The 22047-nt window shown below is 41.1% G+C and overlaps 2 protein-coding genes across 12 annotated transcripts in view; both read right to left on the bottom strand.

Annotated features, from left to right (window-relative positions):
* The window catches only part of LOC113422304 (semaphorin-4E-like), a 42541-nt gene extending 38566 nt beyond the window's left edge, over nt 1-3975 (bottom strand). For both annotated transcript variants that reach the window (XM_087951632.1, XM_087951640.1), the window contains exons 1-2: nt 3832-3975; nt 3033-3178 (exon numbers count right to left, since the gene is read on the bottom strand). In XM_087951632.1, the coding sequence (XP_087807758.1) occupies nt 3033-3178; nt 3832-3940 (255 nt within the window). In that variant the 5' untranslated portion in view covers nt 3941-3975. The remainder of the gene's footprint in view (nt 1-3032; nt 3179-3831) is intronic.
* A 7796-nt stretch (nt 3976-11771) lies between these two features.
* SUGP2 (SURP and G-patch domain containing 2) overlaps nt 11772-22047 on the bottom strand; it is a 39229-nt gene continuing 28953 nt past the window's right edge. For 6 of the 10 annotated variants that reach the window (XM_026683149.2, XM_087951583.1, XM_087951613.1 and 3 more), the window contains 2 exons: nt 14719-14836; nt 11772-12066 (listed from right to left, as the gene is read on the bottom strand). In XM_026683149.2, the coding sequence (XP_026538934.2) occupies nt 14719-14836 (118 nt within the window). In that variant the 3' untranslated portion in view covers nt 11772-12066. Of the gene's footprint in view, nt 12067-14231; nt 14495-14718; nt 14837-22047 lie in introns of those variants that run through there. The other 4 variants (XM_026683150.2, XM_087951589.1, XM_087951608.1 and 1 more) reach the window with 2 other exon arrangements.

Here is a 22047-nt window from a genome sequence, read left to right as displayed (position 1 = left end):
TGGGTTCCTGCTCGCTGTGTGCGTCCTTATCATCAGCCAAAGGGGCAAGGGGATGGATTTGGGGGAATGGAAAAGAAACATGTTGATCCAGGACACGGGAAGCTAGCAAACCTTCATAATAAAACTGATTGTTGGATATGTATGCACATGCCAACTCACAAAACATCAGGGCTTCCAATGGTTGCAGTACCTCTGGCGAAGGTGACTGGTATAAGGGACAATGCTATGGTTGTTCGGGGACGTGGTCTAGCAGTTGGACTACAAGTAACATAAATACCTTACACCTTGGAAGCCGGATCCAAGAGGTGGCGGGTATCTGTTGGACCCACAATGAGACGGTAGAGAATATGACTTACTTGGGGACATATCCATTTTGCAACAAAACAATTGTTATTAGCAATGGAAGTCGGGTTTATTCGAATGACATGAAAACTAAAAATCTCACCTACTTTGTACATAACATTTCTCGATATGATATCACATATTTGATAAATGAAAATGGGTGTCCATATATTCCTGCCACATGTTGTCCCACCACGAGAGAAAACCAGTTGCCCAAATGTGCGAATGAAATGCCATCGTCCACTTATTTGGCTATGTTAATGGAATCCTTTGAAAAATTAATCTATGCTGAGCCAAATAAGGTTGGTCATCTCCTGGGAGCAAATTTATGGTTGCTGTGTGGACGGATGGCCTATGATCGCATGCCAGTACGATGGAAAGGAGTCTGCACCTTTGCGAAAGTAATTCCATCTCATTTCATTCAAAAATCTTTGGGGACTGCTCATATCCGCAATGCGCGTTCTGCAACGGAGGTAAACTCTGTTTTGACTCATGACTACTGGACACAGATATCAAGGGAAGTTATTCCTCCTTTAGGAGTCATGATGAACTATAGAGATTTGCATCGTTTAAACAATTGGACAGTTACTATGTTTAAAGACACCATTAAAACGCTAAGGCTGCTTGAAGAAGAGCAAGGCAAAATTAGTGACTTTGTCCTTCAAACCAGATATGCGGTGGATACTATTCTGGCTGCGCAAGGGGAGTTTGCGCTGTGATTCATACGCATTGTTGCATGTATCTCTGATTATTCTCCAAACATTACAGCTACTATACAGCATATGGAACAAACCCTGAAGGAGAATCCATTACAATCGGAGGGTGAGGGACTGGACGTGTGGTCTGCACTTTGGTCCTGGTTGCCAAATGGTTCATGGATTCGTCACCTAATTGTTGGAGTGATGTTGCTTTTTATATGCTCTTTGTGCATGCTGTATTATCCAATGTCTCCCTGGACTTTTAGGAATGTGTCGGGTGAAGCCTCCGGAAGGAGAACTGCTGTTACAGATGGCGAAAAGCTACCGAGGCATCCGCAATCATCAAAAAACTAAAACAGGGGAGATGTGGGAATAAACTTTGGCTTGGGTTCAAGTAATGATTAATCTAATGCTTTATACATACATGTCTGCCTAAAGGTCACTGAGATAATGCAAGGAAATTAAAAGCAAACACCAGAAACAATTAAGCAGCTCAGACAACTGCAAACAAGTCTGTACTATTTCTGATTATTGTAATCCACAATGTAACTTGTAATCCACAATGTAATTTTGCTTACTAAGTACTAAATTCTCAATAAAAGGAAGCACTGGAATTTATTCTGGGCTCCCATCCCGAGTACACACGCTTGTGTCTCATTCTTTCCATGGGAGACCACCACACTCCTCCACGTCTCTTGATGTACTGGCCTGTCTCCTGGTAGCGCCTCCATGCTCTGGACACAACGCTGACAGACTCAGCAAACTTTCTTGCCACAGCTCGCATTGATGTGCCATCCTGGATGAGCTGCACTACCTGAGCTACTTGTGTGGGTTGTAGACTCTGTCTCATGCTACCACTAGAGTGAAAGCACCGCCAGCCTTCAAAAGTGACCCAACCATCAGCCAGAAAGCATAGGAACTGAGAAGTGGCCTGTGGTCACCACCTGCAGAACCACTCCTTTATTGGGGATGTCTTGCTAACTGCCTATGCTTTCCACCTGTTGTCTATTCCATTTGCACAACAGCATGTGAAATTGATTATCATTCAGTGTTGCTACCTAAGTGGACAGTTTGATTTCATAGAAGTGTGATTGACTTGGAGTTACATTGTGTTGTTTAAGTGTTCCCTTTATTTTTTTGAGCAGTGTATTTTAATATCTGAAATAACTTTTAGACATTTTTAAAAGTTTTTATCTCCAATGAGATTGAAATATTTCCCATCAATCTTGCATGTCTCATCTCTTTGCTTCTTGAACAGAAGTGGTATTATCGTAATTACTTCCAAAAATGTTTAATTATCCAAAGATCAGCACAGGTTATGACAGCTCTTTAGCTCTCTCACAAACAGGTTTAGTGGGAAGATGCCAGGAAACTGTTCAATGGAACATAGGTGACAATAGGAACTACCAAAGCAGGAAGTGTGATCAGGATATGAATGTTCAGGTTGTGGACCTCTGGCCATAGTCACCTAACATTATCAGTTTGGTGCACTTGTGTTGCATCAAGCACTATGAAATACTGAGTGTTCAATCCAACAAAACCAGACTAAATTTCTCATTTGGTCTTAAATATTTAGTGGGAAGGGTGGTGTGAAGTGACAGGTGCCAGAAGCCCTATATCCCCGCCCCCCAGGCTGGGCCCCTTCCAGTCACGAATCCTTTTCTGGATAAAAACCATGGGAAACACATTCCTTGTTGCCCCATGATACAATGTTTCACTCAGACAGAGTTTTAGTAGTATACTAGATTCAAGAGGTTCCACTTCTTGGTGACTGAGGATATGCTTTGCACTTTTTAAAATTACATCCTGCTAAAGCTTTCCTACTGATGGGATTAGAAAACAAAGGTCTATGACATTACAGGGAATTTATGTTGGTTAAAGTAGGCACTACCGAATTACAGGGATAAATAGTGTCAAGTAATATAAAGAACTTTACTGAATGTAAACACAAGTTTTCAGTAGAAAGATACATGAGAATTTTAAAATACTTACTCTGGATATTTCTTTAGAAATGTCATTTAAATCCAAAACAAGGATATAATCTTTGACTCCAGCATATAAAGTATTTGTTTCTTCACTCAGCAAAAGAGTAGAAAAATTGGACAGTCCTTGCTTCTCAAATACCTTTAGATTTTCAGCTTTAAAAAAAGAAAGGAATGCTTTAAATCTTAGGTGTTGTTAAATATGATCCTGAATTAAATAAAATCTTTACACAGCTTAAAAAAACTGAGTTTCTAGTTTCAGTTTTCACATATGGAATTCTCTTGCATTACTTCCTTTTTGCTTTGAAATGTTGGCCATTGCAGCAGGCACTTTTAAATGGAAAACTGGCTTATAAATGTGAAAAAAAAGAAAATTGATAGCACAAGTATATTATCATAATACTGTATAGTGGTATTTTATTGGCCAAACCTCAGTTTTGCATAAAAAAATAATCTTGAAAGAAGTTCAGATTTCCTAGTGAGGAAAGTTGGATAAGTCCATTTATAAAGTTTCAGGAGCTCTCAATATAAGCATTATATTGTAGTTGGCTCAAAAATCAGTCTAGCACAGTTTTTGATAGGGATAAGCCAGATATTTTTGAAAATTCACAGACTATACATTAATGCAAGATAACTATTCAATTTTTATTCATCGTAAAGAGTCTGCCCTATTTGGTTATATTTGCACAAAGCAATTCTGTTTAATTTCCATAATACACATGTGATGAAGGCCATATTTAATAAGAAATTGTCCTGTTGAACACATATTTCTGTACAGTTTTTAATAACAGATTCAGCAAGATGCTTACACTGATATTTCACTGTTTTTCTTGGTATGAAGTTCAGAAGATTGCTTGCATCCTGCTGCTGAATTATTCCACAAAGCATTAGAAGACAAAAAGCAGCTGTAGCGCCCATGGATTTCACCTAGATTGTTGCGCATTCTATGCACTGAGTTCATGGAATTTCACAGTCCAAAACACAGAAACAAACACAGGAAGAGTCACTAGTTTGCTCTACAATATTAATTTAAATGTTAAAAGTTTTAATTGCTGATCAATTCCTTTATTATTTGGAAAGGAGGAAGGAAGGGACCTGCTATTTCTAAATTCTAATTCCCAATTCTAACTCATTATCTTTCAGGATTTTACTTTCTCCACCTGAAAATGAACAAATACCCATTTTCTACTGAAAACCACTCCAAATTCTCTGCCAGTAAACTCTTCCTCCTTCTACTGGTATCTCCAGGCAATTCTACTCTACTCTAAATTTTTCATTTCAGAAGATACTTCAAATTGGAGGCACTATCAGGATACCATAAATAGCTTCCTCCACTCTGGGCACTTTGCAGATATATGGTATAGGACTACCAGTCACATCATCCTCAGCCAGTATTCAATTACCGACATACTACATTTATAACTTTTTATACTAAAAACTAAAATTATAACTTTTGTATTTATCTTTTAACTGTCTGTAACCCCCTCCCCATCACCTTAAAAGTGAGAGGAGCAGCATCTAAATTTAATTTAAACATTCCTGTGATATCATGTTCTCAGAGGGATAGTAAGGTTCAGTGAACTGGCACTTGTATTCTTATTTTCTCCTCTTCCTCCACCCTTCCCCTCACTGAATGTCTATGGAGATTTTCAGTCATCCAGATCATGGTTGTCCCAAAGGTATTTTTTCAAGAAGCAACTGGACTTTCTGGGTTGTTGTTTTTTTAAAGAAGTTTGGCTTCTCACCCAAGAAGCTTCTTCAGCTCTGACTGGATCCTTCCATTCCCCACCATCCAGTGCCTCTTGAAAAAACACCTTTGGGACTTCCTCTCACTGTTTTCTCTATACTGACCTTGTCCTCTCAGACTTCACCCTCCACCTAATTCTCTTCTTTCCCCCAGGTAAGGTCCCCCACCAGCCATTATCCACCACCACCACTACCCATTCCACTTTCCCTGTTTTCTCCTCTCACTCTCCTTCCCAATTAGCCTCTTTTATGACAGGCTTCTCAGATCAAGGAGCAGGCCCGCCTCACAACGTGGATCCCGCCGCAATGAGCCATGTCAACGCTCCCTCAGACTTTGTCAACGCCTCATGAAATGGGTGACGTTTATTTTATTTTTATCCCGCCTTTATTGCTTTCGAAGTAACTCAAGGAGGCAAACGGTCCTCATACTCCTTCCTCCTCCTATTTCCCGCATAGCCACGCCGTGAGGAGAGTTGGGCTGACAAGAGAGCGACTGGGCGAAAGTCACCCACCAAGTTTTCATGCTTTTAAGACACCCCCTCTTCATATCCGTTATGCACCTCAGAGGACTTCCCCACCCCGGGCACTTATTTCGTCCCTCTCAGTCTTCCTCTTCCCGGTTATAGGATCCCACAGAAGACACCCCCCTCCCGCGTTTATTTCGTCCCTCTGTCAGTCGCCAACTTCCCCGCCTCAGCTCTCGCCGCCCTCAAAAGAGACCGTTGAGATTAGGATTTAAATACCTCCGCACGCCCCTCCCCTTGATTTTAGCCCCGCCCACCCAGCGTCCTGTGCGGCGCAGGGGAGAAAGGGGTTCTCCCGAAGGACACGTGACCAGTCGAGCCTTTGGCTTCGTCTCCTTCGCGAATAGCCAACTCCTGGATGACGAGTGTTTTTTCTGCCTCTCTCTCTGTGGCTGTTTAACGACCGCCAGGATTTTGGCAACCCCGGATCAGGTGGCCCTAACCCATAAAAAACCTAGTTGACGACTACGAGGAAGTAATGTGGTTTTAATAATAATAATAATAATAATAATAATAATAATAATAACAACAACAACAACAACAACAACAACAACAACAACAACAACAACAACAACAACAACAACAACAACAACAACAACAACTGGGTTATTTTATTTGGGTGCCCCATCACTGGAGGCTTTTAAAGAGAGATTGGATGGAGAGAGAGACTTTGTCACTTTGAATGTACGCAAATTTGCAAATGTTAAAATGACATTTTGTTGCATACATACAGATTGGGCAGCCACTTGTCTGAAATGGTATATATAGTACAGGGTCTCCTGCTTGAAGAGCGGGTTGGACTAGAAGACCTCCAAAGTCCCTTCCAGCTCTGTGATTTGGTTAAGGTTCAACCATTGTTGTCGACAGTTCAAAGGCATCCTGCGAGAGATACTGCAACCAAATGGAAGAAGACAGTGGTGTGGGATTCAAATTTTTTTACTACTGGTTCTGTGGGCACGGCTTGATGGGCGTGGTGTGGCTTGGTGGGTGTGGCAGGGGAAGGATATTGCAAAATCTCCATTCCCCTGGGGGAAGGTTACTGCAAAATCTCCATTCCCTCCCCACCCCACTAACCTGCTTTCCAGCTCCATTCTCCTCTGCAGGGCAACAAAAGAAGACCCAGCCGATTAGCTGGAACTCAATGGGAGGCAGAGAATAGATGAGGCCAGGGGGGCCAGTCAGAAGTGGTTCTCCAAAATACTCAAAATTTCTGCTACCAGTTCTCCAGAACTGTTCAGAACCTGCTGAATAGCACCTCTGGAAGAAGACCCCTACTCTCCTTTGGGTTCAGTTGTTTTGAAATGTAAAATGTGGGTAGTTAAAATGTGCAGGAATCAACATTCTTTTTTAAAAAAATCATGATTCTTTGGTAAAACTGCTGAAATTATATTGTGCAGTACGGTACCCAAGGGTATTTTCCAGTACTTCTGGATTAATGGGTAGGAGCTTGCCTGAAATTTTCCTCTTGTTATTGTTAAGAATGACCTAAACACTGCATGGTCTTTGTTGTTTATATAAATTATATCAAAAAGGGAAGCATTATGGATGGGAAGAATTTCCCTTAGCAAATATTTAAGGAGGGTAAGGATGATAAATACCACAAATCTCTTAAATATTTGCAAAAGGAAATGATGGTGACAATAAATAAATACACAACGGCAAGTGTGGCATTGCAACTTTTCAGTTTATTTTGAAAAAAGAAAGCCTTTGCTGAAACAGACTAAAAAATAGGTTAAATACCGTAGTACAGTGATGACTAACCTTTTCAGCTTGGTGTGTCGAAAATCGGGAAAAAGTGTAGCCTTCCTCGGGTCGTGTGTCACTTCAAGAAATATCAATAATTTGGTTTATGACGGACTGGGCTGGGGTGATCACACAGGGCTGTGAAACTCATCTCCCTGGTCTCAGGGCTGCAGGTGCAGGATGTGGGGATCGGAAGGCCACCTTACAGGGCTGTGAACCTCATGGATCTCCTTTCCTCCTGTAGCGTTCCTGAGGTAATGAAACTGACAAACCTCAGTTTATGGCGGTTAAAACTGGTTCTCTGCTGCAAAGATCTTGCGGCAGCGGTGACACCACGCCTCCACGCAACAAGCAGGGAGCAGGGATTGGAGCAGAGCACAGGCAGCCTCTAAATGTGCAGGTTTTCCCACACCAACAGGCGTGTCAGTCAAAGTGCCTCAGCGTGTCACGAGTGACACGCGTGTCATAGGTTAGCCATCACTGCCGTAGTATCTTACCAATCTCCCCCCACCTTGTTTCTTTGAGTAGACCCTATGGCTCTAATTCTCATCAGCCACAGTCAGTATGACCAAGAGATGATGGGACCTGGAGTCCATCTGAAGAGATCTCATCATCCCCATTTTGAGATCTCCCCCCGTATTAGGAGATATTTTCTATTAAGAAAAAGTTATATTTGATATTTTTCTCCTTCAGGAAGGTAAACGGGAGAGGGGACTATGAGCTGTATAGGATTACTTCAAGGTAATCTTCTGCCTGAATCAGAGCAGGATGCGGTTAGGCCCCATCTTCCCTGCCACCCTCTCAAGGAACACTAGACGTGATTGAGCATCCAAGGCAGGGGAAGACCTTCTTTTCCACGTCTGCTGCCTGAGCGACGGCTGCTCAGTGATTTATAGAATTCTGCAAGTTGTCAATGGTCAACCGACCCAACTAGACCCCCATGGGGCCACCTGAAAGAGGTCAACTCAAGGGAAAACCTCCTTCACAGGGGATTAAGTTGCTATGGAAACCACTTTGGCAACAAGATTGTCACCATTTAGACATTTTCAAAATAGAATCAGTGAAATCAGAGCAAGAACAGACCACTTGTCAACTCATAAAACATGAGTCACCATAGCTCTAGGGGAGGGGTAGAGGTGTCCATGGCATTCCAGGTCCTGACATTAACAGATTAACAGATAATCAGAGTTGGAAGGGACCTTGAAGGTCATGTAGTCCAACCCTCCGACCAGATGGGAGACCCTACACCATTTCTGACAAATGGCAGTCCAATTTCTTCTTGAAAGTCTCAAGTGATGGCGCTCCCACAACTTCCGAGGGCAACTTCTGTTCCATGGGTTGATTGTTCTCAACTGTCAGATAATTTCTCCTTATTTCCAGGTTAAATCTCTCCTTGATCAGTTTCCAACCATTATTCCTTGTCTGGCCTACAGGCACTTTAGAAAATAGCTTGATTCCCCTTCCTCTTTGTGGCAGCCCCTCAAATATTGGAAGACCGCTATCATGTCTCCCCTGGTCTTTCTCTTTACTAGACTAGCCAGGCTCAGTTCCTGCAACCGTTCATTGTATGTTTTTGCCTCCAGTCCCCTAATCATCCTGGTTGCTCTTCTCTGTACTTTTTTCTAGTCTCACCATGTTTTTTATAATGTGGTGAACAAAACTGGATGCAGTACTCTAGGTGTGGTCTTACTAAGGTTTTATAGAGTGGTATTAGTACCTCCCTTGATCTTGATTGTATCCCTCTGTTAATACAATTTAGGATTGCATTAGCTTTTTTGGCTGTTGCTGCACACTACTGGCTCATATTTAGCTGGTTGTCCACTAAGACTCCAAGATCCCTCTCACAGTTACTGCTATTGAGCCTGGTTTCACCCAGTCTATATATATACTTTTGGTTTTTCCTGCCTAAGTGTAGGACTTTACTTTTCTCTACACTGAATTTCATTTTGTTAGATATGGCCCAATGTTCTAGCCTGTCAAGATCCATCTAGATCTTAAGCCTATCTTCTTGGGTGTTAGCTATTCCTGCCAGCTTAGTTATCATCTGCAAATTTGGTAAGTTCCCCTTCTGTTCCCCATCAGTTCAACATCACTAGTTGAGCAGTATCTCGTCTCTGAATTTCATTGGTTGGGGAACATGAATGGGATCCTGTGCTTATTTGTTTGACTTGTATCTTAGCTTTATTTCGATTAACACAACATCCGGTACATACAGTAGTGCTCCTTGTATTTTTCCCTACAACCACTGCCCTGTGAGATGGGTTGGGCTAGAAGAGTGATGTTCTCAAGCATCTCAGGGAAACTATAGAACTAAATGAACCTTTACTATTACATAGCAATAGCACTTAAGACTTATATACTGCTCCATAGTGCTTTACAGCACCCTCTAGACCAGGGGTGTCCAACCTTGGCAACTTTAAGACTTGTGGACTTCAACTCCCAGAATTCCTCAGCCAGCTTTGCTGGCTGAGGAATTCTGGGAGTTGAAGTCCACAAGTCTTAAAGTTGCCAAGGTTGGACACCCTGCTCTAGACAGTTTACAATGTCATCATATCACAACATCTGGGTCATTTTATCGACTTTGGAAGGCTGAATCAACCTCAAGCTCAAACACCAGGCTGTGGGCAGTTAGCTTGCAATACTGCATTCTAACCACTGTATCACGAGGACTCATTACATTCCACCTGCATTTTGAGGAATTCAGATTCATGTCTCGTTGGACTACATAGATTGGGCTTTTTGAGGTGAACAACTAAGGCCAAAGTCATGGTTCATCCAATGACACATATAATAGCTTCTTCTGTGAGCATATAACAAGTTGAGCAATTACTGATTTTCAACTGTCAGAAATGGTGTAGGGTCTCCCGCTTGGGTGGAGGGTTGGACTAGATGACCTATAAGGTCCCTTCCAACTCTGATTGTCTGTTATCTGTTAACTGTCTCGATATTTGGGAAAGCAGCAGCTCTTGGGATTTGAAATGTTTGTTACCTGTCTTTGGTTAAAATATATTTATAGGGTCCATCTTGCTCCTATTGACTGAACCCTCACAAGTATCTCTCTTACGCAGAAGAACCCATTGATAGGAAACATTTGTTCATTCATTCATTCATTTCCTTTATCATTTTTACAATTAACTCTAGGCTGTGAACATATCCAATACTTCTTCCTCTTCTTTTTCCCCCACAACATGTTCCGAGTTTCCATAGGAGAAGGAACTGAACGATGTAGAGAAGGTGAAATCCATTTGCAAAATTGTCCACTGACCTGGAAGAGGTTCTGAAGCAGATGATGAAGATATGCAGGCTGGTCCCTTGATGGCTACCTTCTGGGAGCTTAGATTAGGTCACGTCACCCTTAGAACCTACAGTTCTAAGACTTATGGTTGTTATGTGATGAGCAAGTTCCAGTATTAAGCCAGACAACTCTTAAGGCCCATTTTCAAAATTTCACCTTGCATGGCATACATACGTTGGAAAAGTAATTTTGTTCAGAAGACCATTTTAAAAAAACCAACCTCATATTATCAACAATTAAAGAATTTGTTCCAATTTAAGTAACCAGAAAAAAGTCAGTTGGGTAAAAGAAGAATGTGACAATTTCTGTCTTTTTTCCTTGATTGGAATTTGAAAGCACACTGGTTCTAAAACGTCGTGCATCTGTACCTCTAGCAACATGCTGCAGTTGTCATGTGTATCAGATGGCACATATAATGCAGTTGAAGTGCTGGATATGCTGAATTTAAAACACACAAGTGAACACTCTGCTCCAAGGTGACTCCGATTAAGCCCATAAATCTTAGCTTTGTCTCAACAGGCCTTTCTTCATCTAGGAGGGCAGTATTTCACAGAAAGGCCCAAAACAAGAACATAAAAGGCAGTGGTCAAGATAGGAATATATAATACCTCCGTGCTTCTGCTATAGGTGCGTGTCTTATTCTTACAACCCTATTAATCTGTACATGGTCATCATGTTGCTAGAGAAACAAACCAAGTTCCAAGTTCAGATGATGCACTGAGTCACCTTGAGCCACTTAACATGCTAGTATATGTGAGATGAATATGCTTAACAATGGTTAGGATTAACCTGGTTGACACTGAGTCACAAATTAACCATCCAGACAATGTAGTGTGTTATTGAGTTTAAGAATCAAGCTGTTCACCTCACCCCCAGCCCACTAGACACAATTAGAGCAGCCTCTAGCAGCAGAGTGATATACGAGTGTACTAGCTCTCCAGTGTCATTAATTACTGCATTTAATCATCTGCCTCTTATGCATGGCATTTATAAGATTGGTTGTGCTAACCGGTTCTCCGAGAAACTTTATGAACTAATCCATCAAAGTAAGAAATGAGAGGTTTTTTGAGGAAAGCCACATGAGTGTGAACTACTCAAATCTATTTGTTTAGCTACTATCAATATTAACAGAACATGAGCTAAGTCTGAAATAGATATCCAGACAGGAAGAAAAGCTGTATGATTATATTCCTTCTTCTGGGAGAAGGATCTGAGGCATGCTCTTCAAAGACATCCTTGGTACCATTCAAGGACAGATTGCCTTCATCTAAGAAACCCCACCAGATTCATCTTTTTGCTGCTGCTTCTGTCTTCTCAAATAGTAAATCTGACCCACTTTTTCCCCAAGCATACCTTCCCTTCACAAGACACGCACTTATTTGTAGTAACGATCCCACATTTGTCCAATATATCAAGACGCAAGAATGGAAACAAAGCTGGCTTTTTTTCTACTGATTTTTTATTTATTTATTATAGATCTTGGTAAAAGGATTACATGCCATTAAGATATTTTAAAAGAAATGTTAAGATCAATCGTTGACTAACAATTTGCTATTCATTACTGTTCAATACTGATAAGTTTCACAAGAAGAAAGGAAAAAAAAAATCTGACTGAGGACTTCAAAAATGCCACATTCCAAACCAAAAGTGACACAGAAGAGAGACACACCCCCGAGTGACGGGAGAGAAAAAGGTTCTTGGATGCTTCTGATCTTCGTATCAGAGAGCCTGGAAAACTAGAATAACAGAAAAGGTAGTGAACTGACACAGATCGAAACTGAATTTTTTTAAAAAAACGTTTTTAGTTTTTGCAAATGCATTAAAGTTTTTTGCTGGTAGATGTTGCCTGCTAAAAAGCAGGTTTGAAAACAGACAAACAAACAAAGAAACAAAAAAAACCCTGAAGCTTTGTAAGAAACCCAAATATCTAACAGAGGATCGATCGAAAAGCAGCACCTTAAAAGCATCAGTGCTGCTGCTGTGTCATTTTTATCTCATATCAAATCTTCATACAAGGAAGACTGATTAGAATCGCAATCATCTGGGAGTGTTGGAGGTAAATGTTTTTCTCCTTTTGTCGCCACCCTAAATAAGAGAGTTCGTATTTTAAAATGTTCAAGTGTTCATGATATACCCAGGCAGCTCTGAAACAAGCTGAAATCAGCAGGGTCACCCTCATCAAAACTGGGTTCAAAGAAACCATCACTTCCCCTGTCTGGAGATTTATAAAGCCTTCAGTTGATGCCTCCCAAGAAATGACAGCTCAGTTTTGGCCCACAATTGATGCCTCCCAAGAAATGACAGCTCAGTTTTGGCCCACAATGGGCACAGAAAAACTGGATTGAGAAAGCGCCCCCCTCCCAGTGTAATTTCATCTCAAAATGGTAGCAAATTCTGAAGTTGAGAGAGAAAATGTTTTTAAGCAACTTGAAAGAATAGGAAAGTTGACCATTAAACAAAACCTTTTTTTAAAAAAAATGATGGTTTAACCCCAGTAGAAGTTGCATGTCTGTAGAGTATTTCAAGCTTACAGATCAAACTAGTAGCTTTGATAGCAGGCAAACATAGGCAATGCTCTGCTGTGTACAGGAAAGAGAAACCAACAGCCCTAAAAATAAGGAGCTAGAAAAGAAAAAGATAACAGGATGGTGTCTAGACTTCAAGGCAGTGTCCATTTGATAGGATTGGACCCCAAAAGCCTGAAGGATGGGAATTACTTAGAATTCTTCAAGAATTCAAATGTGCTTGCAAATCTTTTGATTCAAGTAATGAAGCAGCTGGTTTGTATCAATGGCTTCTGAACATCTTAGAAAGTGATGGAAAAGGTCATTGGCTGCTTGCTAGCATGATCTTCAAAGCTTTTATTCTATGCCATGATTTTATTTGCCATTTCCTGGAGCTCTAAAGCTTGTCTCAAGAAAGTAGCTAGGAGAATACCAAACAAGATACTGCAATATATGCTATCTATCACAAGTTTTTTTTTTTAAATTGAAAACAAGTGTGGAGAATCATGCATATTTCAAACCCTACCCCAAAGTGGAATGTGGTGGGAAAAGAAACTCCATGGCTGTGAGAATTGAAATTTAAAAAAAAAAAAGGTAATACCAACAAGATGAAGACATCTTCTGGAGACAATAATAGAAAAACTGAAAGACTGGACAAATTTGATGGCAAACATGCTACCCAGAACTCCAGATAATATGAATTAAGAAGTATGATTAATCTGCAAGAATTCTAAATTCAAATCCGAATGCCGTCGATAATCAGTTTTTAAGATGGATTTTACACATAAGAATCTTTATGGTACAAGACGTTATTTGATTAACGTAAGTCTTTGTCATATTTATGGCTGCTTTGAAAGACTCATGGAAAAAAAGAGATGTTACCTGAATAGGTCCACTCGTCACCTTCAACAAATTGTAATCATATTTATTTAACAAAATATAAAATAGACATGCAAATTCCAAACAGCTTTATCCCCTACATACAAAGAAAGCTTCCCAAGAATATCTAGGTACCATCGTGGAAGTTAAGAAAAGACAATCCAAGAATGTGAACAAAAGACATTCAGGCTGGCTTAAATACTGCACATATTTGGGGAGGAGGCCAGAGCCACAGATTGTTGGTAAAGGTCCCCAAAACAAGTTCATGAAACTGATGCTAAGATAATGGTTTGGTCTGCTGCTAAATTTTTCCTAAGCAATTTCCCGGACCCCAGAATTGATGAAAATAGCAGAATTTGCCAAATTTAATTATATTCCCAGGGGCGATGCATACCAGGAATTCATATTAAAAATGGTAAAAATTGTCATTCTGACCTTGAGGGGAAAAAATGGAGGAATTTCACCTATTCGGACCAAGTTTAATCCAGTCTACATGGTTCAAAATAAATACAGGGGGCTTCCCCTGTTAGGTCCCAACAGGAAGTATTGCCTCACAATCCTAACCATAATTTAGCCATAGCGTCAACATTATCTATGCCGATTGAGGTTGCTAGGAATTACAGCTTAAAACATTTGAAGGGGATTTGATTGGGGAGATCGTTATAAATTGTTGCTAAGCCCTAGATGACTTTTGATGAAAAGGTGGACTGCTCCTGCTTCTGAAGGCCAGGTATCTTCTCTTAGGATACCGGAGATGTTTAATTTTACGGCTTTTTGCATGCTGGGAGGGGGAACCGGGAAAGATCCAAAATGGAAATCAATTTCTTGCAAGACCAAACAGTAATAAAGGCATCCTAGCCATCAGAATATAATATCAGTAATGTCACTCTGGATTTTCAATATGAACCAACAATGTGAAAAGTAAGAAAATCTCTTATGGATATTTTTTTTTAACCCTTGCAACCATTTAAAATGAAAACAACTGGCTCCATTTTACACACCTACCTATTTATTGGCTCTTTTCATATAGTACATCTGGATCATTCTCTGACGGAACGTAGCAAAGGTATCCTCTTTGTTCTTCCCTGCAACACCCAAGCCCTCCCCTGCCGAGGTAGAGCCCCTATAGGAGGCAAAAAAGATTAAAGTAAATATGGAGACATCTCAATTTCTTTACTGTCAGCTCCAATGACAAAAGTGCGGGATGAATAAGGAGGGGGAAAAAAACCTTAGTTGCCAAGCCTTCAAAAAGATAATGAAGTTTGAAGCTGTTGATCTGAGTTATTGGGTGCCTAAAATCAGCTGCGGTGTAAATTTCAGAGGCTTGCAAAAACTACCTGATCATCTTTCCAAAGGAATTAAACCTGCTCTGGTTATTTTTTTAGAAGATCTGTTAGAAGGCATTAACTTTCACTATCTAAGCAGTACCCCAGATTGCGAATACGTAAGACTTTTATTCCCAGAAAATAATATCTTATCCTGTTCTTTCTCCCAAGGAGCTGAGTGACATGAATAAGATTCTCAAGGAAAGTTTGGGGGGAGGAAAGGAGCTAGAGGATCCTCCAGAAAACTCCATTATCAAACAGGGATTAGAACTTAGCAGCTCTTCCTGAGGTCTAAACCAACCGCTTATCCGCTACCAAGAAAACAGAAGATATCCATTGTTACAGAAACAGAAGGAGATGCCATGAAGGCCAGGAAAAGGAATGGCCTTCCCAGCTTGTTTCCATGGGCATCGTTCAGTGGAATCAAAGGTCTTCTACCATTGAAAATAATGGACCTCAAAAGATAGAGCTATCTCTAATGATCAGCAATATGCTCTCTCCAATTTCCTTTTATTCTTCCGGCTTCTCCAAAAACAGAAGCAAAGGCTCTGTGCAAAGCAATTTGCTAAAGGCCTGTTTTTATGAAGTGGTATGACGCTTGGCAAAAGATTTTGGAGGCGCTGCTTTTTTTTAGGTTTGCAACTTGGGGAAAAATTGTTCTGAGTTACATGCAGAATCCAGGATTTAAGACAGACAGACAGACAGATAAAGAAATGAGTAAAATCAATTTGGAATAGAAGCAATAAGAGTGATGCCTTTTTTAAAAAAAACAACAGTCCTATATAAACAGTCCTGTATAACTCAGGGGCTGCCACAAAGAAGAGGGAGTCAAGCTATTCTCCAAAGCACCTGAGGGCAAAACAAGGGTGGAAACTATCCAAGGAGAGATCCAACCTAGAACGAAGGAGAAAGTTCCTCACAGTTCGAACAATTAACCAGTGGAACAACTTGCCTCCAGAAGTTGTGAATGCTCCAACACTGGAAGTTTTTAAAAAAGATGTTGGAGAACCATTTGTCTGAAGTGGTGTAGGGTTTCCTGCCTAAGCAGGGGGTTGGACTAGAAGACCTCCAAGGTCCCTTCCAACTCTGTTATTCTATTCTATTCTAAACTATAAAGGAGGAGAAGGGAAGACCAAAGTCAAATGGGTTGAGATATAAATGAGATATAAAGAGTAAGGGTTTTCTAAAAAACCTTTGAGATTAACTTTTCTCTTAGAATAATATTTCCAAATGTGTAGATCATGGTGAAAGAAACAGCAAACGTGTAAAAGCAAGATTCAAGCCTTTTGTATTAATTATCCTGATACGGGAAAATCATTTGGATCTCTTTTCGCTCTGTCATCAAATATTAATCATGTATCTAATAAGGCACCTTCCAACAGGGGAAGTCTATTATAATTGTCAGGAAGATGTAGCTGTTGTATTCTCATTAAGAATTTCCTGTGGCATCTTCTGGGCCAAATGTAGAGATTTCATCAATCCAGAGATATTTTTTAATTATACACTGCCCGGAGTTCCCTCTGTTCCAAAACATGATCAATAAATACAGGTAGTCCTCGACTTACAACAGCACAGTTCATTTAGTGACTGTTCCAAATTACAACGGCACTGAAAAAAAGTAACCTATGACCGCTGCAGCACCCCCATGGTCACGTGATTTGCATTCAGATGCTTGACAATTGATTCACATTTATGACCACTGCAGCGTCCCCGGAGTCACGTGATCCCCTTTTGTGACCTTCTGACAAGCAAAGTCAATGGGGAAGCTAGATTTACTGCTATTAATTTAAGAACTGCAGTGATCCACTTTAACAAAGGTGGTGAGAAAAGTTGTAAAATGGGGCAAAACTCACTCAACAGATTTCTCACTTAGCAATGTTGGGCTCCATTTCAGTTGTACGTTGAGGACTACCTGCATTGTGTGTGAACAGGAACAGAACAGACTATTTAGGGGTCTTTGTCTTTGCAATATTCAATTCTGCATTATAATTATTATTATTTTGGGACTGCTATAAAGCTCTGGGATTCTGATCTGTGTCTTTCGCATGGTTGGAGGTTACATAAAGGGATACATGGTTACATGGATGAATAGTCCCACTAGGATTGAAGCAGTCTTGATATTTAAGGGATTTGCAGAGTAGGGGGATGAAACAGAAAAGCTCAGGTACATGAGCTGGCCTTCAGAAAGGTGAAACAATCATAGACCATTTATTGAGAAACAACTGTGCCAAATTTCATATAGGAAGAGGTAAGCACTGCACAAATCAAAGAGAGATTTCAGATAAACTAATATCATCATGAGCTTTCTGGATTGTAAGATAAGATCTACTGCCTAGACCAGGGGTGTCCAACCTTGGCAACTTTAAGACTTGTGGACTTCAACTCCCAGAAGCTGGCTGAGGAACTCTGGGAGTTGAAGTCCACAAGTCTTAAAGTTGCCAAGGTTGGACACCCCTGGCCTAGACTGTTCTTCCACCTCAGTCCAAGGAGATGGAAAACAAAGAATTGGAAGCCCCTGACAGATTAGACAAGTCAGATTAGACAGACAAACATAATCCCTGGTAAAGAGAGAGCGAGAATAAGAAATGGCTCAATCTGGTTTGAATTTTTTTTTAAAAAAAGGCAGAGCAGCATAGGAAGTTCTGGAATACTTCCAAACCATCTTGAGCAAAGCTGCTCGGAAAGGATGCACCGAAGTAGGTCAGCATCTTAAGAAACGGAAAATGTGCAGTTGATTCCTTGTGTTGAGCACTGCCATCCTGAGACCACAGCTGAAATGCTGTCCATTTTTTCCTGGACCCCCCTAGTGGTCAAAGAACATGAAAACTGGTGTCGTTTAACTAGTGGCTGAGGCTCTCTGCTCTAACTTATAATATAGAAATTAATAAAATGCTGCCAATATTTGGGTGGTGCTGATTAATGCGATGTGGGATCAAATGTCCCAAAGGTGCTTTTTCAAGAGGCAACTGGAGTTTCTGGTTTTTCTCTGAAGACGTTTTGCTTCTCATCCAAGAAGCTCTTGACAGGATAGTGGGGAATGGGAAGGATTTATACTCCTTGCAGACAGCTGGAGTGTAAACGGAGTATAAAAGTATAAAAGAGGAATATAAATCCTTCCATTCCTCACTATCCGTCGGAGCTGAAGAAGCCCAGTTGCCTCTTGAAAAAGCACCTTTGGGACAACCGTGACCTGGATGGCTGAGAATCCCAATAGACATGGCTTCAAATGGCAGCTGAGAGGAAAGCAAAGGCATCCATATTGTGTTCTGTGCCTTGGGAATAATGGTAAATTGGAAAAGATTCAGCAGCGATTAATCCTCCTTGACTCCAGGTACTGGAAGATTACTAAGGCAGGAGACAAAACGAAAATACAAAAGGGAATTGGGCAATTCTGCCATGGAACAAAACCACCCAGCTCCTCTGTCTAGTGCTCGATTATCACATCATGACATACAATAGCAATACACTTTCTTTTACAGAGATTATCTAGAAAGCACCGAATCCTCTTCAGTTGTTAGCACAAAGAGAAAGGTGGATGGGGGAAGAGTCAGATATGGTCCAGAAAGTTTTGTCAGTGATCTTGTTGCTGAGGGATCTTGGGGATACTGTAATCCGAAGGACAGAGCTTGCAAACAACTAGTGTCTGACAACAGTCACTGCCTCTTCTGTAGAATCTGGGAAAACAGGGAAGGAGATGAATTAAATCTAGCAGCTTTGTGCATTCAGAGTAGATATTCTACTGCAGGGGTCTCCAGTATGGCTGGCTGGGGAATTCTGGGAGTTGAAGTCCGCAAGTCTTAAAAGTGGCCGAGGTTGGAGAGCCCCTACTCTACCGTACGATTGTGCGTGCCCTGTTGAACCTACTCAATTACCATATACCATTACAGATAGTCCTTGACTTACAAACAGTTCGTTTAGTGACCGTTCAAAGTTACAACGGCACTGAAAAAAAGTGAGTTATGACTGCATTTCACACTTACGACCGTTACGGCATCCCCAAGGTCAGTGATCAAAATTCAGACCCTGGGCAACTGATTCATATTTATGACGGTTGCAGTGCCTCAGGGTTCATGGGATCAGCTTTTGCAACTGTCGTGACAAGCAAAGTGAAGGGGGAAGCCCGATTCGCTTATCAACCGTGTAACTAACTTAACAACCGCAGTGATTCACTTCATCAGTGTGGCAGGAAAGGTCGTAAAACAGGGCAAAATTCACTTAGCAAATGTCTCGCTTAGCGACAGCAATTGTGGATGTAAGTCACGGACTACCTGTACATCCCTAATTCATCCATTCCAACAATGTACTGACAGACTAACAGCAGTTTTTCGGATGTCTTTCCAACCCTGATATTCCCTGATATTTTGTAAACTGGAATATGAAGATTCAGGCCTGCATGTGGAAAACAGAAGCAACCTAAGAAGGAAGGCCCTGATGAGCTTATGTTCACCTACTTTGCATGGAAAGTCCCCGTCTCGATCCTTAACATTTCCAGAAATGAATCGTAAAGGCCCTGATCAGGAGAAAGCAAGATTTACTAATGTTTAACCACTAGTTGTTGCTGGGTTCTAAATCCAAGATTACACCAGGAATTATCGAAATTTAGAATCCTTCATCATCTGGAGGGATACAGGATCACACTGCTCTAATGTGCCGTAAGGCAGTTATTTATATCTCAGTTACAAATTCTTGCTGTCAAATTGGAAGTCACTGTGGGCTGACACTGAGACTTTGTACATTGTGAGCAGAAGCTATACAGCTCGGGATTAAATTACTATTTTCAAAAGGATTGAAGGAAGGAGGAGGAGTCAGATACTTCTTTCTCATTTATTCGGAAGACTGATTTAAAACGCTTTCAAGGTAACGGAAGATTAAAGAAAAACTCAAGAACATGTTAGCATCAGATAAGGCAAGGGAAAAGATGGCAGAAATCTGACCCATGATGAAGGAAGACTGGACCACTTCAAAGACACTCCTATGAAAGTTGGGGAATTGCAGTCCTTCAGGTACTGAATACAACATCCTTTACCATGGATACACTGTACTTGGCTGGGGTTGATGGAAGCTAGAGTACAATAATATTCAACCCAAAGACATTGGATTGGCTTCAAGAGCATACAGCAGGGAGAAAATGGAGAATGACAGAAATACTTGTTCACAAAAAGGCCAGCACTGAGGCAATAAATGCCACCTCACCTCAAGCACATCTTCAGAGGAAACAAACCCTTGAGGTTTAGCACAAGTACATTGCCAGGAATTCTAGAGTTCGTGCTTTATGCAAGAAGAATCACATTGTTAAAATAGACCGGAAAACCTATAATCTATCTCCTATTCAAACAATGACTATTTGGATGATGCAAAGAGAACAAGAGTACAATAGGACCTTGGATTTCTGGGAAATGGCTCTCAGAAGACGACCCGCTGCCTCTGAGAGTTCCCAAGTTAAGTGTATGCTATGGTTTTCTGTTTGTTTTAAAGAAACAGAGGCAGAGACCAATAACCCAGAAAAAGCTTTCTTGCTACTTGCTAATCTCAACACACGGGCACATACAAAGTAACTACGTACATGTGTGTTCATATAGGGATGTGTAAAGGTAAAGGTTCCCCTTGCACATACGTGCTAGTCGTTTCCGGCTCTAGGGGGCGGTGCTCATCTCCATTACAAAACCTAAGAGCCAGCGCTGTCCAAAGACGTCTCCATGGTCATGTGGCCGGCATGACTAAACACCGAAGGCGCATGGAATGCTGTTACCTTCCCACCAAAATGGTCCCTATTTTTCTACTTGCATTTTTACCTGCTTTCAAACTGCTAGGTTGGCAGGAGCTGGGACAAGTAACAGGAGCTCACTCCGTTACGCGGCGCTAGGGATTCAAACTGCCGAACCTTTCTGGTTGACAAGCTCAACGTCTTAGCCACTGAGCCACCGCGTCCCCTGTGCCTATATATAAAATATATAATTGAATAACATGTGTATGGTAACTAGAATGTTTGAAGATGGTTCCTGGGATAGAAAGTTTACTTGGCCACTGTTAAGTGGGAAAATGCTAGGAAGAAAAAAAAAGTATTGTTGTTTAGTTATGTGCCCGAAGATTTTGCTTTGGGGTAGTGGACTGTTAGACCAATAGGGGAACTGGGAAGACTTGCAAGGATGAAAGTGCTAAGTAATCATGTTTGTGTTGGAAAAATGTCTGGGGGCTGGGAGACAGGATATTGGAGTAAATGGATGACTCAGATTGGTAGGGACAGACCAAGGCTGGGGAATTCTAGGAGCTGAAGTACATACATCCAAAAATTGCCAAGGTTGAGAAACCCTGCGATAGACAATGATGGAGATCTGTCAAAGAGCTGAAACTGAGTTGCTGGAATCCTTGTTTACGGTGTTTTTTAGGCAGACGGCTGCAAAACATCAGTAACAAACACAATGGTCAGAGCATGGAAGCAAGTGAGGCAACAGTCTATAGATTAAAAGTTCAAATCTGGAACCTATGAACTCATGGTCTCTGGCCAGGTATGTGAGAGAAATGGCAACAGCACCAGAGATCTGAGAAGGGAGGGAGAGAGTGGCTTGCACTGGCTAATGGCTGAGAAAATGATAAAAGCCATGCTGGCACATAAGCAACAATCTCTGGAGAATAGATCAAGGTGGCTAGAAGCCATGGTGGAGCTGAAGGGTCTGGAAGAATCAGAATCAGACTGCCAAGGATTTATGGATCTTGTCCACAAGGTTAAGAAATATGTCTCAGCAGTTAGCACTCATTAGAAGTACATCAATAGCTTGGGAAGAGGCTCTGGGAGATGGTAGATAGATAAAAATAGAGGTCCCGAATTTAGTTAGAAAGTGGGAGGTCTTCAGTGCTCTTTGATCTTTGTTGTTTTCTTGCAGACATTTCATTATCCAACTAGGTAACATTATCAGTGATAGAAAGGAGTGGGGTTTGCTTCCATGATATAGACTAGTAGCTTGCACTGTCAGTGTGGGTGTGGTCTTAGCGGTTCCTCATTAGGGAGTGG

The sequence above is a fragment of the Notechis scutatus genome, chromosome 1 (assembly GCF_049901735.1).
Source record: "Notechis scutatus isolate UNSWTSFEM ecotype Mainland chromosome 1, rNotScu1.2, whole genome shotgun sequence".
NCBI lineage: Eukaryota > Metazoa > Chordata > Lepidosauria > Squamata > Elapidae > Notechis > Notechis scutatus.
Note: the sequence above shows the minus strand (reverse complement) of the source record. Positions and strands in the feature narration are given on the sequence as shown.